A 13,069-nucleotide genomic window follows, 5' to 3' on the forward strand; every position below is an offset into this window, starting at 1 on the left:
TCTTAGAATTTGTCACTATGACTCACTTAATTGTGGGTTTCAGGGTTCGATCATAGCTCCTGGCCCCTGTGTGCATGTGTTTCCAATCTGTACTTTTTCTCAATACAATAAAAGCCTTTCGTGATAAAACAGTGTAACGATGCTGAAGTATCCAGCATGGGCTGTGTCAGTGGCCTTTCCTCCCACCTACATGTCCCGTCTTCAGACCGTGAATCACCTTCAACGACTGTGGGGGGATATTCGCCATACGGTTATCGCTATGAAGTATGTTACTTTAGTATATTTAGCAAAACTTCGAGTTTCCAACGTCAACCCACCTACACCAACCCACCTGACCAACCCACCCTCCCCAACCCACCTGTACCAACCCACCTAACCAACCCACCACACCAACCCACCTGCACCAACCACCTCCACCAACCAACCCCACCTGTACCAACCCACCTCCCAAACCCCACCTCACCAACCCACCTGACCAACCCCCCTCACCAACCCACCTGTACCAACCCACCTAAACCAACCCACCCGACCAACCCACCCTCCACCTAACCCACCTCACCAACCCACTCACCAACCCACCTCACCAACCCACCCCCCAAACCCACCCACCTGCCCCAACCCACCTCACCAACCCCCCTATCAACCCACCCCACCAACCCACCTAAAACCCACCCTCCACCAACCCACCTGCACCAACCCACCTCCACCCAACCCACCTGTACAACCCACCTAAAACCCAACCACCTACACCCAACCCACCTGCCCAAACCTCCACCAACCCACCTCCAACCACCCACCAACCCACCTACACAACCCACCTCACCAACCCACCTCCACCAACCCACCTGTACAACCCACTCAAAACCACTCCACCACCTGCACCAACCAACCCACCCCCAAACCCAACCCACCTGCACCAATCCCTCACCCTCCACCAACCCAAACCCCACCCAACCCACCTCACCAACCCACCTACCAACCCACCTCCACCAACCCACCTGCACCAACCCACATCCACCAACCCACCAACCCAATCCACCTACACCAACCCACCGCACCAACCCACCCCCCAACCACCCACCAACCCCCCTGCAAAAACCACCTAACTAACCCACCACACCAACCACCTGACACCAACCCACCCACACCAACCACCTCAATAACCCACCTGCACCAACCCACCTTACCAACCCCCCCAAACCCAAAACCCACCCACCAACCTGCCACCAACCCACCCAACCAACCCACCACACCAACCCACCCCCCAACCCACCCACCAATCCACCACACCCAATCCACCTGTACCAACCCACCTACACCAACCCACCTACACCAACCCACCTACACCAACCCACCCACCAACCCACCTCCACCAACTCATCTACACCAACCCACCACCGTCTCTACAAGATGCCCCAGTCAACCACTTGTGCTTAATTGGTTGAAGCCTCCCACGAAGCCAAGTTAATCCAAGCGTCCACCAAGTGGCTTTTAAAAAGGATTTACCGTCACCTCACCTGTCCTGTCTGAGGCTACAGATATTAACGCCAATCTACCAGACTTATAACAATATATATATATATATATATATATATATATATATATATATATATATATATATATATATATATATATATATATATATATATATATATATATATATATATATATATATATATATATATACCTCTTCTCTCTCTTCTCTCTCCTCTCTCTCTATTCTATTTCATATTTTTTCCATCACTTATATATAATTCGGGAAAAGTCGATACTTTTCCCCATAAAATTTTTTTTTTTTTTTTTTTTTTTTTTTTTTTTTTTTTTTTTTTTCCTTTTCGGGAGCCCCTTTTCCCCCAGAGAAACACAAAGAGGGGAGAGAAAGGGTGATAAGAAAAAAGGGACTTGGGGAGAATGAAAAATTATAGATTACATTTCCGATACTACACTGATTTTTTTAATTTGGTAATACTTTTGATTATTCTCAACAATTCTTTTAAAAAAAAAAAAAAAAAAAAAAAAAAAAAAAAAAAAAAAAAAAAAAAAAAAAAAAAAAAAAAAAAAAATTTTACCAATTATACAGATGTTAGAATGAGGTGATAACCTAATTATACAAATTCTGGAGATTATACTCCAATTATACAGTTCTGGAGTATACACTCCAATTATACAAGTTCTGGAGATTATACACTAATTATTACATGCTGGAGAGTATACCACAATTATACAAGTTCTGGAGATTATACTCCAATTATACAGTTCTGGAGAGTATACCCAATTATACAAGTTCTGGAGATTATACTCAATTATACAGTTTCTGGAGAGTATACCTCCAATTATACAAGTTCTGAGATTATACCTCCAATTATACATTCTGGAGAGTATACCACAATTATATAAGTTCTGAGATTATACTCCAATTATACAGCTTCTGGAGAGTATACCAACAATTATACAAGTTCTGAGATTATACCTCAATTATACAGCTTCTGGAGGTATATCTCCAATTACTAGTTCTGGAGATTATGCTCAATTATACAGACTTCTGGAGAGTATACCTAACAATTATACAAGTTCTGGAGATTATACTCCAATTATACAGCTTCTGGAGGTATACCTCCAATTATACAAGTTCTGGAGATTATACTCTCAATTATACAGCTTCTGGAGAGTATACCTAACAATTATACAAAGTTCTGGAGATTATACTCCAATTATACAGTTCTGGAGAGTATACCCAATTATACGTTCTGAGATTATACTCCAATTATACAGCTTCTGGAGAGTATACCCAATTATACAAGTTCTGGAGATTATACCTCCATTATACAGCTTCTGGAGAGTATACACTCCAATTATACATAGTTCTGGAGATTATACTCCAATTATACAGCTTCTGGAGAGTATACCTCAATTATACAGTTCTGGAGATTATACCTCAATTATACAGCTTCTGGAGATATACCCCAATTATACAGTTCTGGAGATTATCCTCCAATTATACAGCTTCTGGAGAGTATACCACCAATTATACAAGTTCTGGAGATTATACCTCCAATTATACAGCTTCTGGAGAGTATACCTCCAATTATACAGCTTCTGGAGAGTATACCTCCAATTATACAAGTTCTGGAGATCTATACCTCCAATTATACAGCTTCTGGAGTATATACCTGCAATCTCCTTTCGTCAAGATCCTTAACCAGGTTCAAAACCCTGCAGCTACACGTTTCTCCCAACTGGGTGAAACGTTGTTTACACATATAATGTATACCGTAGTTTGTATACCTACAATTATTGCCGGTAAGTACGTACGGTGGACCAGATGTACGTAGGAATCTCAGACACAACCTAAATATGAGGAGACACCTCGGTCTATACCTGGAGGGTGTTCGGGGTCAACGCCCCCCCCGGCCGGGTCCATTATCAGGTGACATAGGTGGTACAGCAGGTGCAGGAACTAGGAGCCAGGTGTATAGTCACTGGCTAGGTACCTATTGACGTGTTCAAAGTCTATCTACTGCGCAAGGGTAATTAAGGCTGATTGATTGATTATTATTATTATTATTAGTAGTAGTAGTATTGCATCTATTTGAAAGGGATAAACCCGTAGGTGGAGTAGGTCAGAGGGTCATCTGAACTGTGGTATCCTCAGCACTTCACCCAAGAAGGGTATTGAGTAAACAATGGTGACTGTATTTCTTCTATAGGTTACTTCTATTGTGTATCGACCTTTGTGGAGAAAACGAAAATACTGGGAATATTTGATGACATTAATAGAACGAATCATTGTGATTCTTGACGTGGAGAGTTGATTGGAAGGTAGATTGGGCATTGTTTCTCAGCAAAATTGATTGGTAGGTGAGTGGAATGGAATCAGAGAGGACGTAGTTGAATGAGTGTTTATGTGGGTTAATATGGGAGAATGGGAGGACTTGAGTATTGGGTCTAGTCTTGTGTTTATGGGACTCAACCCTCGCGTGCACGAATAGGTAATGACACACACACAGGATCCTTACATAGCTTTAGGAAGAGATACGATAAATCTCATGGAGCAGGGAGAGAGTGGGCTTAGTAGTGAAGAGGCGGGGCCAGGAGCTGTGAATCGACCTCTGCAACTACAAGTAGGGGAACACACACACACACACACACACACACACATAGAGTTGTAAGGCAGTGGAATAGCCTAGAAAATGACGTAGTGGAGGCAGGAACCATACACAGTTTTAAGACGAGGTTTGATAAAGCTCATGGAGCGGGGAGAGAGAGGACCCAGTAGCAACCGGTGAAGAGGCGGGGCCAGGAGCTAAGACTCGACCCCTGCAACAACAAATAGGTGAGTACACACACACACCATTTCCTATCATGCAAATTTACAACTATCTTTCTAACTCTCTGTCTCTCTCTCTAACATTCCTTCTGTTCTTTCTTTTCTCACTTTCTAACACTGCCTCCCCCCTCCTTCTCTCCCTCCCCCCTCCTTCTCTCCCTCCCTCCCTCCCTCTTACCTACATCCTCGGCAATAACTCATAAATACCTTGACTCAGCTGCTGTGTCTGCTGCAGTGAATGTTTACTCTCTCTGTCTCTCTGTCTCTCTGTCTCTCTGTCTCTCTGTCTCTCTGTCTCTCTCCATCACATAGTTTAGAAACATAAATGATTTGCATTCATCTATTTTTCCAACAACGAGGCTGTCTCCCACCCAGGCAGGGTAACCCCAAAAAAAAGAAGAAATTCTTTTACCATCACTCACTCCATCACTGTCTTGCCAGAGGCGTGTCTATACTACACTACAAAAACTGCAAATACCTCCACCCCTCCTAGATTATTATTATTATTATTATTATTATTATTATTATTATTATTATTATTATTATTATTATTATTATTATTATTACTGTTATTATTATATACAACTCGATACGCTGAAATCATTAGGGTTCTTCAGGTTTGATCCGAGGATAGCTCCAGTTCCCTGGATCAAGAGCTTTTCGCAACTGCTAGACACAGCAACCCGCAACGGAAGTTTGATCTCTGTTGGTGTAACGGAAGTTCCTGTTGTCCTCCTTGCTTCCTGTTTGATCAACCTTTGTGTTTTACCTTCCTTACATAGGTAGACAGATAGATAGATAGAGAGATAGGTAGATAGATAGATAGATAGATAGATAGACAGAGAGATCAGTAGCCTGTAGACAGATATATAGATAGATGATTATATAGATTGCAAAGTAATAGATAGATGGTTAGATAGATAGATAGATAGACAGATAAAGTTAGACAATATAGACATATAGATAGATAAAGATAGAGATATTGAAAGATAGCTAGATGGTTAGACAGGCAAATAGATAAAGATAGCAATGAACAGATATATAGATAGCTAAATAGATAGATAGACAGATGGTTAGGCAGATAGACAAAATAGACATAAACAGACATGGAGAGATAGATAGATAGATAGATATAGATTTTTTACCCAACGGCCGTCTCCCACTGAGGTAAAGTGACCCCTCCCCCCGCAAAAAAAAAGACACACACCATCACTCACTCCATCACTGTCTTGTCAGGGGTTTCCAAAAGTCTGTTAATTATAATATAATAATTATTATAATCATCCTTAAAATTGTCTTAGAAATCTTCGACTCCACCTTCGGAGGGCTAGTGTAACGTGGCAGCCGGTGATTGGTCAGCCCACGCTCTAGGAGGAAGGTATAAAAGCCGCGTCAACAGCGAGGCTCTTCACCAGTTGGATAGCAGCGGTGGTGAGAGTAGGTCCACCCTGGGACGCTCCTCGATCTCCCTCAGAAGCCTGGGAATTATTGCAGACTTTGCAGATAAAGCCCGTCTAGAGCTACACCTGCTGCCATCATCTTCGTCTGATTGACAGTTATTGCAGGTGAGCTTTAAGCCTAGAAATATCTCTCGTGAAATCAAAATTATTATCTTAAAGCTTTTAAACACTAATGCAGTTACAGTTTAAGAGCTCTTTTTCCGTCCGACTCAGCTCATTTTAAAGCCATCATTACTTTAGTAAGTGATAGGAAAACATGGGTCGCAGATGTATGGAATTATGCCCAACGTATCAGTCCGTCTTTAGATCCAACCAGGGTACTTCGGCTGTTAGCTGAAAGCCTGGTCTAAGATGGTGGTCCTTGAGCATCGAGTGGCGGTCCTTGAACACCGTGTGGTGATCTCTGAACACCGTGTGGTGATCTCTGAACACCGTGTGGTGATCTCTGAACACCGTGTGGTGATCTCTGAACACCGTGTGGTGATCGATTTTATATATGTGGCGGACAGCTTACAGTTTATCTTTAACTGAGCTGCGCAAAGTATATCTATGCTGGATTACTGCTTCTGTGAAATCATGCCTTCAATGTTGGTGTCTCAGTATTTTGTATATTGTGATTACATCTTACCTTAGTTTGGAGGGATGTGAAGTCAAGTTTATTCATCATTTCTGCGAGCTTCTGTTCTTGCAGGTAGCGGCCTTGGAGGTGGGTGTTCAGCACCGAGAAAGTCGACTGTAAATTCCGCGAAGTATTCCATCAGCAGTTTCTTGGTCGGCTTCTCTCCCCACCTCTTTCGAAAACTTGTTTTTCTTACCCAAGTCAGACTAGTCAGGATAGGAGCATCTGTTCTTTTGTCTAGAGTGATGTCCGGTACTCTTACCCAAGTGATTTTAGATTCATCCAGTGACTGGTGCCACATAGTGAAGAGGTTTAGTGAGATTAGCTGCCGATCGACGTTTTCTGGAACCACAGTTCCAGAAAACAGTTCCAGTGATGGACAGGAGTGACACTGGACTGTACATGCTGATTACGACACTGCTCTTCTTATTTTGTGAACAGAAAATGTATTTGTTGCACAAGGAGAGCCGTGTTAAACACAGTTGATAGATGCGAGTTCAAGGTGATGCTAGCTGATCCACACATCTAATCAGCAATCTTGGGCTCACATTTTTTGAGCCTATAGTCTTTTCTTGGGCCAGGGATTTAAGGAGATATACATTATCCTGCTTTATTGTCACCTCCGACATCACTAGCAATTTTGTCGACTACCACCAGAAGTTCCCTACGTAATCAGGGAGTGATTTCCTGTCAGGAAAATGTGCAACAAGTGTGTCAATTTTTTTCTTGTTTGCCGATGTAAACAGTTCTATCCTGTTGATTTGCTGGTGGAATTATTTCATCAGGTGACTAACCTTGCCGGTCCTTAACCAAGAACCACCAGGTCTTGGAGCCCACACTTCAAGACTCCAGGATTATTCTTGTGTCAGCCTCCCATGATGGGATGATCCACTTTTGGATATCTTCCAGTCTCTGACAGTCTTGCCAGTGGATGTTCCTGTTATACATAACGAGAAGCCTCTTGCACCTTCTCCACCTCTCAGGTGATTAGGAGTGACACCGTCAGTTGACTGGACGGTCTATTTTGACCAAATCACAGAAAATGTCATATCCATGACTAATTTTGGCAAAAAAATAGAAGGTGTTCAGTCCCTCAAGCTTGATAGAAGGTGTTCAGTCCCTCAAGCTTGATAGAAGGTGTTCAATCACTCGAACTTGATAGAAGGTGTTCAGTCACTCGAACTTGATAGGTGTTCAGTTCCTCAAACTTGATAGAAGGTGTTCAGACCCTCAAACTTGATAGAAGGTGTTCAGTCACTCGAACTTGATAGGTGTTCAGTCCCTCAAACTTGATAGAAGGTGTTCAGACCCTCAAACTTGATCGAAGGTGTTCAGTCCCTCAAACTTGATAGAAGGTGATCAGTCACTCGAACTTGATAGGTGTTCAGTCCCTCAAACTTGATAGAAGGTGTTCAGGCCCTCAAACTTGATAGAAGGTGTTCAGTCCCTCAAACATGATAGGTGTTCAGTCCCTCAAACTTGATAGAAGGTATTCAGCCCCTCAAACTTGATAGAAGGTGATCAGTCCCTCAAACATGATAGAAGGTGTTCAGTCCCTCAAACTTGATAGAAGGTGTTCAGTCCCTCAAACATGATAGAAGGTGTTCAGTCCCTCAAACTTGATAGAAGGTGTTCAGTCCCACAAACATGATAGAAGGTGTTCAGTCCCTCAAACATGATAGAAGGTGTTCAGTCCCTTAAACATGATAGAAGGTGTTCAGTCCCTCAAACTTGATAGAAGGTGTTCAGTCCCTCAAACTTGATAGAAGGTGTTCACTCCCTCAAACATGATAGAAGGTGTTCAGTCCCTCAAACTTGATAGAAGGTGTTCACTCCCTCAAATATGATAGAAGGTGTTCAGTCCCTCAAACTTGATAGAAGGTGTTCAGTCCCTCAAACTTGATAGAAGGTGTTCACTCCCTCAAACATGATAGAAGGTGTTCACTCCCTCAAACATGATAGAAGGTGTTCAGTCCCTCAAACTTGATAGAAGGTGTTCACTCCCTCAAATATGATAGAAGATGTTCAGTCCCTCAAACTTGATAGGTGTTCAGTCCCACAAACATGATAGAAGGTGTTCAGTCCCTCAAACATGATAGAAGGTGTTCAGTCCCTCAAATATGATAGAAGGTGTTCAGTCCCTCAAACATGATAGAAGGTGTTCAGTCCCTCAAACATGATAGAAGGTGTTCAGTCCCTCAAACATGATAGAAGGTGTTCAGTCCCTCAAACTTGATAGAAGGTGTTCACTCCCTCAAACATGATAGAAGGTGTTCACTCCCTCAAACATGATAGAAGGTGTTCAGTCCCTCAAACTTGACAGGTGTTCAGTAGCGACTCGTCTCTTGCTTCACTACCGCGGGATGGGGACTGATCACCCAATCTAATGTAAGTTCCATTACCTCACCTCACCTTCCTCGACCTGACCTTCCCACCAGCTCCTCCTCCTCCTCCTTTTCTTTTCTTCTCGTTTGTTTCTCAGATTCATTTCTTATTATTCCTTATCGCTGCTTCCACCTTCTCAATTACACAGGAAACTATAGGTATATATATATATATATATATATATATATATATATATATATATATATATATATATATATATATATATATATATATATATATATATATATATATATATATGTATGTATATATATATATATATATATATATATATATATATATATATATATATATATATATATATATATATATATATATATATATATGTATATATATATATATTGTGTGTGTGCGTACAAACTCTGTGATAAGATTGCAGGTACAAGCTCCAGTAGAGTACAGGTATGAAACAGGTATTTAAAGGTCACAGAGAAGGGAGGTTGGGTCACGTCCAAAGCCAGGCTCCTCCCAGGTCATGTCTTGCAAGATGTTACACAAGTCAGGTCAAGATCCCTTGGTCTACTGTGAGGTGAGTTGATGGTACACTGAGTTTACTTTCACTTCTACTGCTGATGCTATCTGAGAGAGAGAGAGAGAGAGAGAGAGAGAGAGAGAGAGAGAGAGAGAGAGAGAGAGAGAGAGAGAGAGAGAGAGAGACCATAAGAACATAAGAATGGAGGAACACTGCAGTAGGCATACTGGCCCATACTAGGCACGTCTGTCTCAAACCCACACCCAATAACAAAAATATTTACCCCATCTCTTTCTGTCTATCTGTCTGACTATCTCTCTCTAAAACACACACACACACGCACACGTCAAGAAATTAGAGAAGGTGCAAAGGTTTGCAACAAGACTAGTCCCAGAGCTAAGGGGATTGTCCTACGAAGAAAGGTTGAGGGAAATCGGCCTGACGACACTGGAGGACAGGAGGGTCAGGGGAGACATGATAACGACATATAAAATACTGCGTGGAATAGACAAGGTGGACAAGGACAGGATGTTCCAGGGAGGGGACACAGAAACAAGAGGCCACAATTGGAAGTTGAAGACACAAATGAGTCAGAGAGATATTAGGAAGTATTTCTTCAGTCATAGAGTTGTAAGGCAGTGGAATAGCCTAGAAAATGACGTAGTGGAGGCAGGAACTATACACAGTTTTAAGACGAGGTTTGATAAAGCTCATGGAGCGGGGAGAGGGAGGGCCCAGTAGCAACCGGTGAAGAGGCGGGGCCAGGAGCTAAGACTCGACCCCTGCAACCACAAATAGGTGAGTACAGACATATATTCCGCCTCCATAAATTTCCTCAACTCTAACCTTCTATGCATCAACAACTTTCCATCTCAATTTTTCACGCTGACGCGACGCCCGTGTAAGGGGCGTGACCTCTAAGTCCAAAAGTCCCCTTGTATACACCTGGAAAAGTCCAGCTGAAGAATTTCCAATAGACTGCTGGACGCTACAGTCTTACGAGAATTAGCCAATCTTTGTGTGTTTACATCTGTGTTGCTTAATTCTTGATTTCTGAGGAAAGATCAGGTGATTCAGTACATGAGAGTACATGGGAGTACACGAGAGTACATGATAATATTTAGGAGTACATGAAAGTGCATAGGAATATTTGGGAGTACACGAGAGTACAAAAGAATATTTGGGAGTACATGGGAGAACACGAGAGTACATAAGAGTACATATGAGTATATGAGGACACAGACAAAAACATGCGGGATTGAGTGTTGATTTGCTTAGTCGGTTTATTGGGTTTAAAACCTATCTACTACACGAGGGTCACAAAGAACATAAGAAAGAAGGAACACTGCAGCATGCCTACTGGCCTATGCTAGGCAGGTTCAATTCTCCCACTGGCTTAAGCCAATGCCTTGACCTAGTCAGGTCAGTCACGTCACTTAAGGGAGGAGCATGGCATCAGACCTAGTAGCACAAGCTAGTCAAGTCCAACTCACACCCACCCACACCCACTCACGTATTTATCCAACCTATTTTTAAAACTACACAACGTTTTAGCTTCTATGACCGTACTCGGGAGTTTGTTCCACTCATCCACAACTCTATTACCAAACCAGTGATTTCCTAAGGCTGCACCTCACCTCTTCACCACCAGTCAAGGATATTCTAAGACCTACAATAGGCGTAATATATACACTCTCAGTGCATTTACACTCTCAGTGTATATACACTCTCAGTAGTATATACACTCTCAGTAGTATATACACTCTCAGTTTATATACACTGGAAGATATACATCTTTCGTTTGTATAACCTTGGATGTGTGCTGAGAGGGAGATATAGATAGAGAGGTAGATAGACAGATAGCTAGATAGATAGGCGAATAGATAGATAAATAGATAGATAGATAGATAGACAGATAGATAGACAGATAGATAGATAGACAGATAGATAGACAGATAGATAGATATAGTGAGAGAGAGAGAGACGTGCTCTAGAGGTGGGCAGGAGGTGGGAGAAGGTGATATATTTGCAGATGATGCAGTGTTTGTGCCTCACAGCATCATCTGCAGCGTTTTGTTTGTCAGGAAACGAGTGTTTCCTGACACTTGTGGTGTCAGGAGACACAAACCTGGGAAATGGGAGGCAATTAAGTTTGATTCGAGAAAGGAGAGGATTGCTCTTTTTCTTCTGGATGAAGAGCCATTTATCACCAAGGTTAATGTTAACTTAGCAGGATGTTATTGTGTTAACTTGTGCTTGTTACTGCGTGTGCTTGTTTTTCTGTGATATTGTGTTTGTTTTCTGTAGGAGTATTTCTGACATCTTCTGGTAGCAAGATGGAGAGGCTTGGTTCACGGATGTTGATATAGTGTTCTCGTATTGTGTCCACCGTGCCCCTGCTTTTCATTGGGTTAATTTTACACTTCCTTGTCTCTCACTCACAGGTGGAGAAGGATGTCCCTGGCAGTGATGTGGGCAGCTGTGATGTGCTTCTCTGGGGTCATAAACATCGTGTGTCCCCACCCCAGAGCCACATCCTGGGGAAACCACCTCCTGTTCCCCAGCACTACCCCTGAGGATTCCCCAGCCATGTCCTTCCTTTGGAAATACGCTCCTGATGAGGCCGAAGAAGCGAGGCCTCCAGGCTCACGCCTTCAGGAGAACGATAGAGTAAGCATCAGCAACCTTTCGAAGCTCTACCCAGGAAGTACCTCAGTGAGCTCTCTCCCCGGAAGTACATCAGGAAACTCTCTCCTAAGCCGCATGCGTCGCAGCAACCTCCTCCGTCAGGAGGATCTGGAGGCCCTAAACGGCATCCCGCAGCATCAGAAGGCTGAGGTTATGAAAAGAGCCATCAGCCTTTGGGTGACTTTGCACCCCCAGACTATTCCAGGACCACGCACGCAGGGACAGAGGAGTGCCCCCAGGGATCCTGACGATGGTGACGCCCCCGTTAGGACTTATGGTCAACCATTACGCTGGGGAAGATAATTATTCACACGCCCACACCGCCTACAGCACGCCCTCACGCCCATTGCACGACCATACGCTTACGAGATGTCTGTACTTTCACAGCCAGACTATGAGCCAATCACACGCAAATATGCGCAACCGCACGCCCATCACACGCAAATATGCGCAACCGCAAGCCCTAAAACACACACACACACACACACACACACACACACAACACACACACAGGAGAGAGAGGCCCAAATAGAATTGAAGGGTGACCAGGAGCGGGGACTCGCCCCCTGACCACAAAATGGGTGGGAAAAAGGTGAGTACACACAAAATACACACACACACACACCACACACACACACACACACACACACACACACACACACACCCCCACACACACCACACACACACACACACACACACACACACACACCCACACACACACACCACAAAAACACACCACACACACACACACACACACCACAAAAAACCCACACAACACACACACACCACACACACACACACACACACACAACACACACACACACACATACAATAAAAAACATGCAGCACATAAAACACCTATTCAAAAAATCGACATGTGCCTAGGGGACTGAATGCAAAATTAACAAACACACATAACACAGACCCACACACACATGTCACATCCCGACTCGACCCTCACCCAAAAGGTGAACAATAGGTGAGTACACCACGCCCAGGGCTGACTGCCCCCTGAACCGCCCCCGGGGGTAAACTTTCCCAAACCCCCAAATCCAGAACCCTCCAAACACACAAAGTTGGGAAGGGCTTGACCCAGAGCT

General features: G+C 43.3%; 1 protein-coding gene across 1 annotated transcript; it reads left to right on the top strand.

Annotated features, from left to right (window-relative positions):
- The first annotated feature begins 5,742 nt into the window (after positions 1–5,742).
- Positions 5,743–12,427, top strand: LOC128701677 (uncharacterized). The gene is made up of 2 exons (XM_053795547.2): positions 5,743–5,892; positions 11,726–12,427. Exon 2 carries the CDS (start codon positions 11,736–11,738, stop codon positions 12,270–12,272), a length of 537 nt encoding a protein of 178 aa, XP_053651522.1. The 5' UTR covers positions 5,743–5,892; positions 11,726–11,735; the 3' UTR covers positions 12,273–12,427.
- The last annotated feature ends 642 nt before the right edge of the window (positions 12,428–13,069 follow it).

This window comes from Cherax quadricarinatus, chromosome 78 (genome assembly GCF_038502225.1).
Source record: "Cherax quadricarinatus isolate ZL_2023a chromosome 78, ASM3850222v1, whole genome shotgun sequence".
Classification (NCBI taxonomy): domain Eukaryota; kingdom Metazoa; phylum Arthropoda; class Malacostraca; order Decapoda; family Parastacidae; genus Cherax; species Cherax quadricarinatus.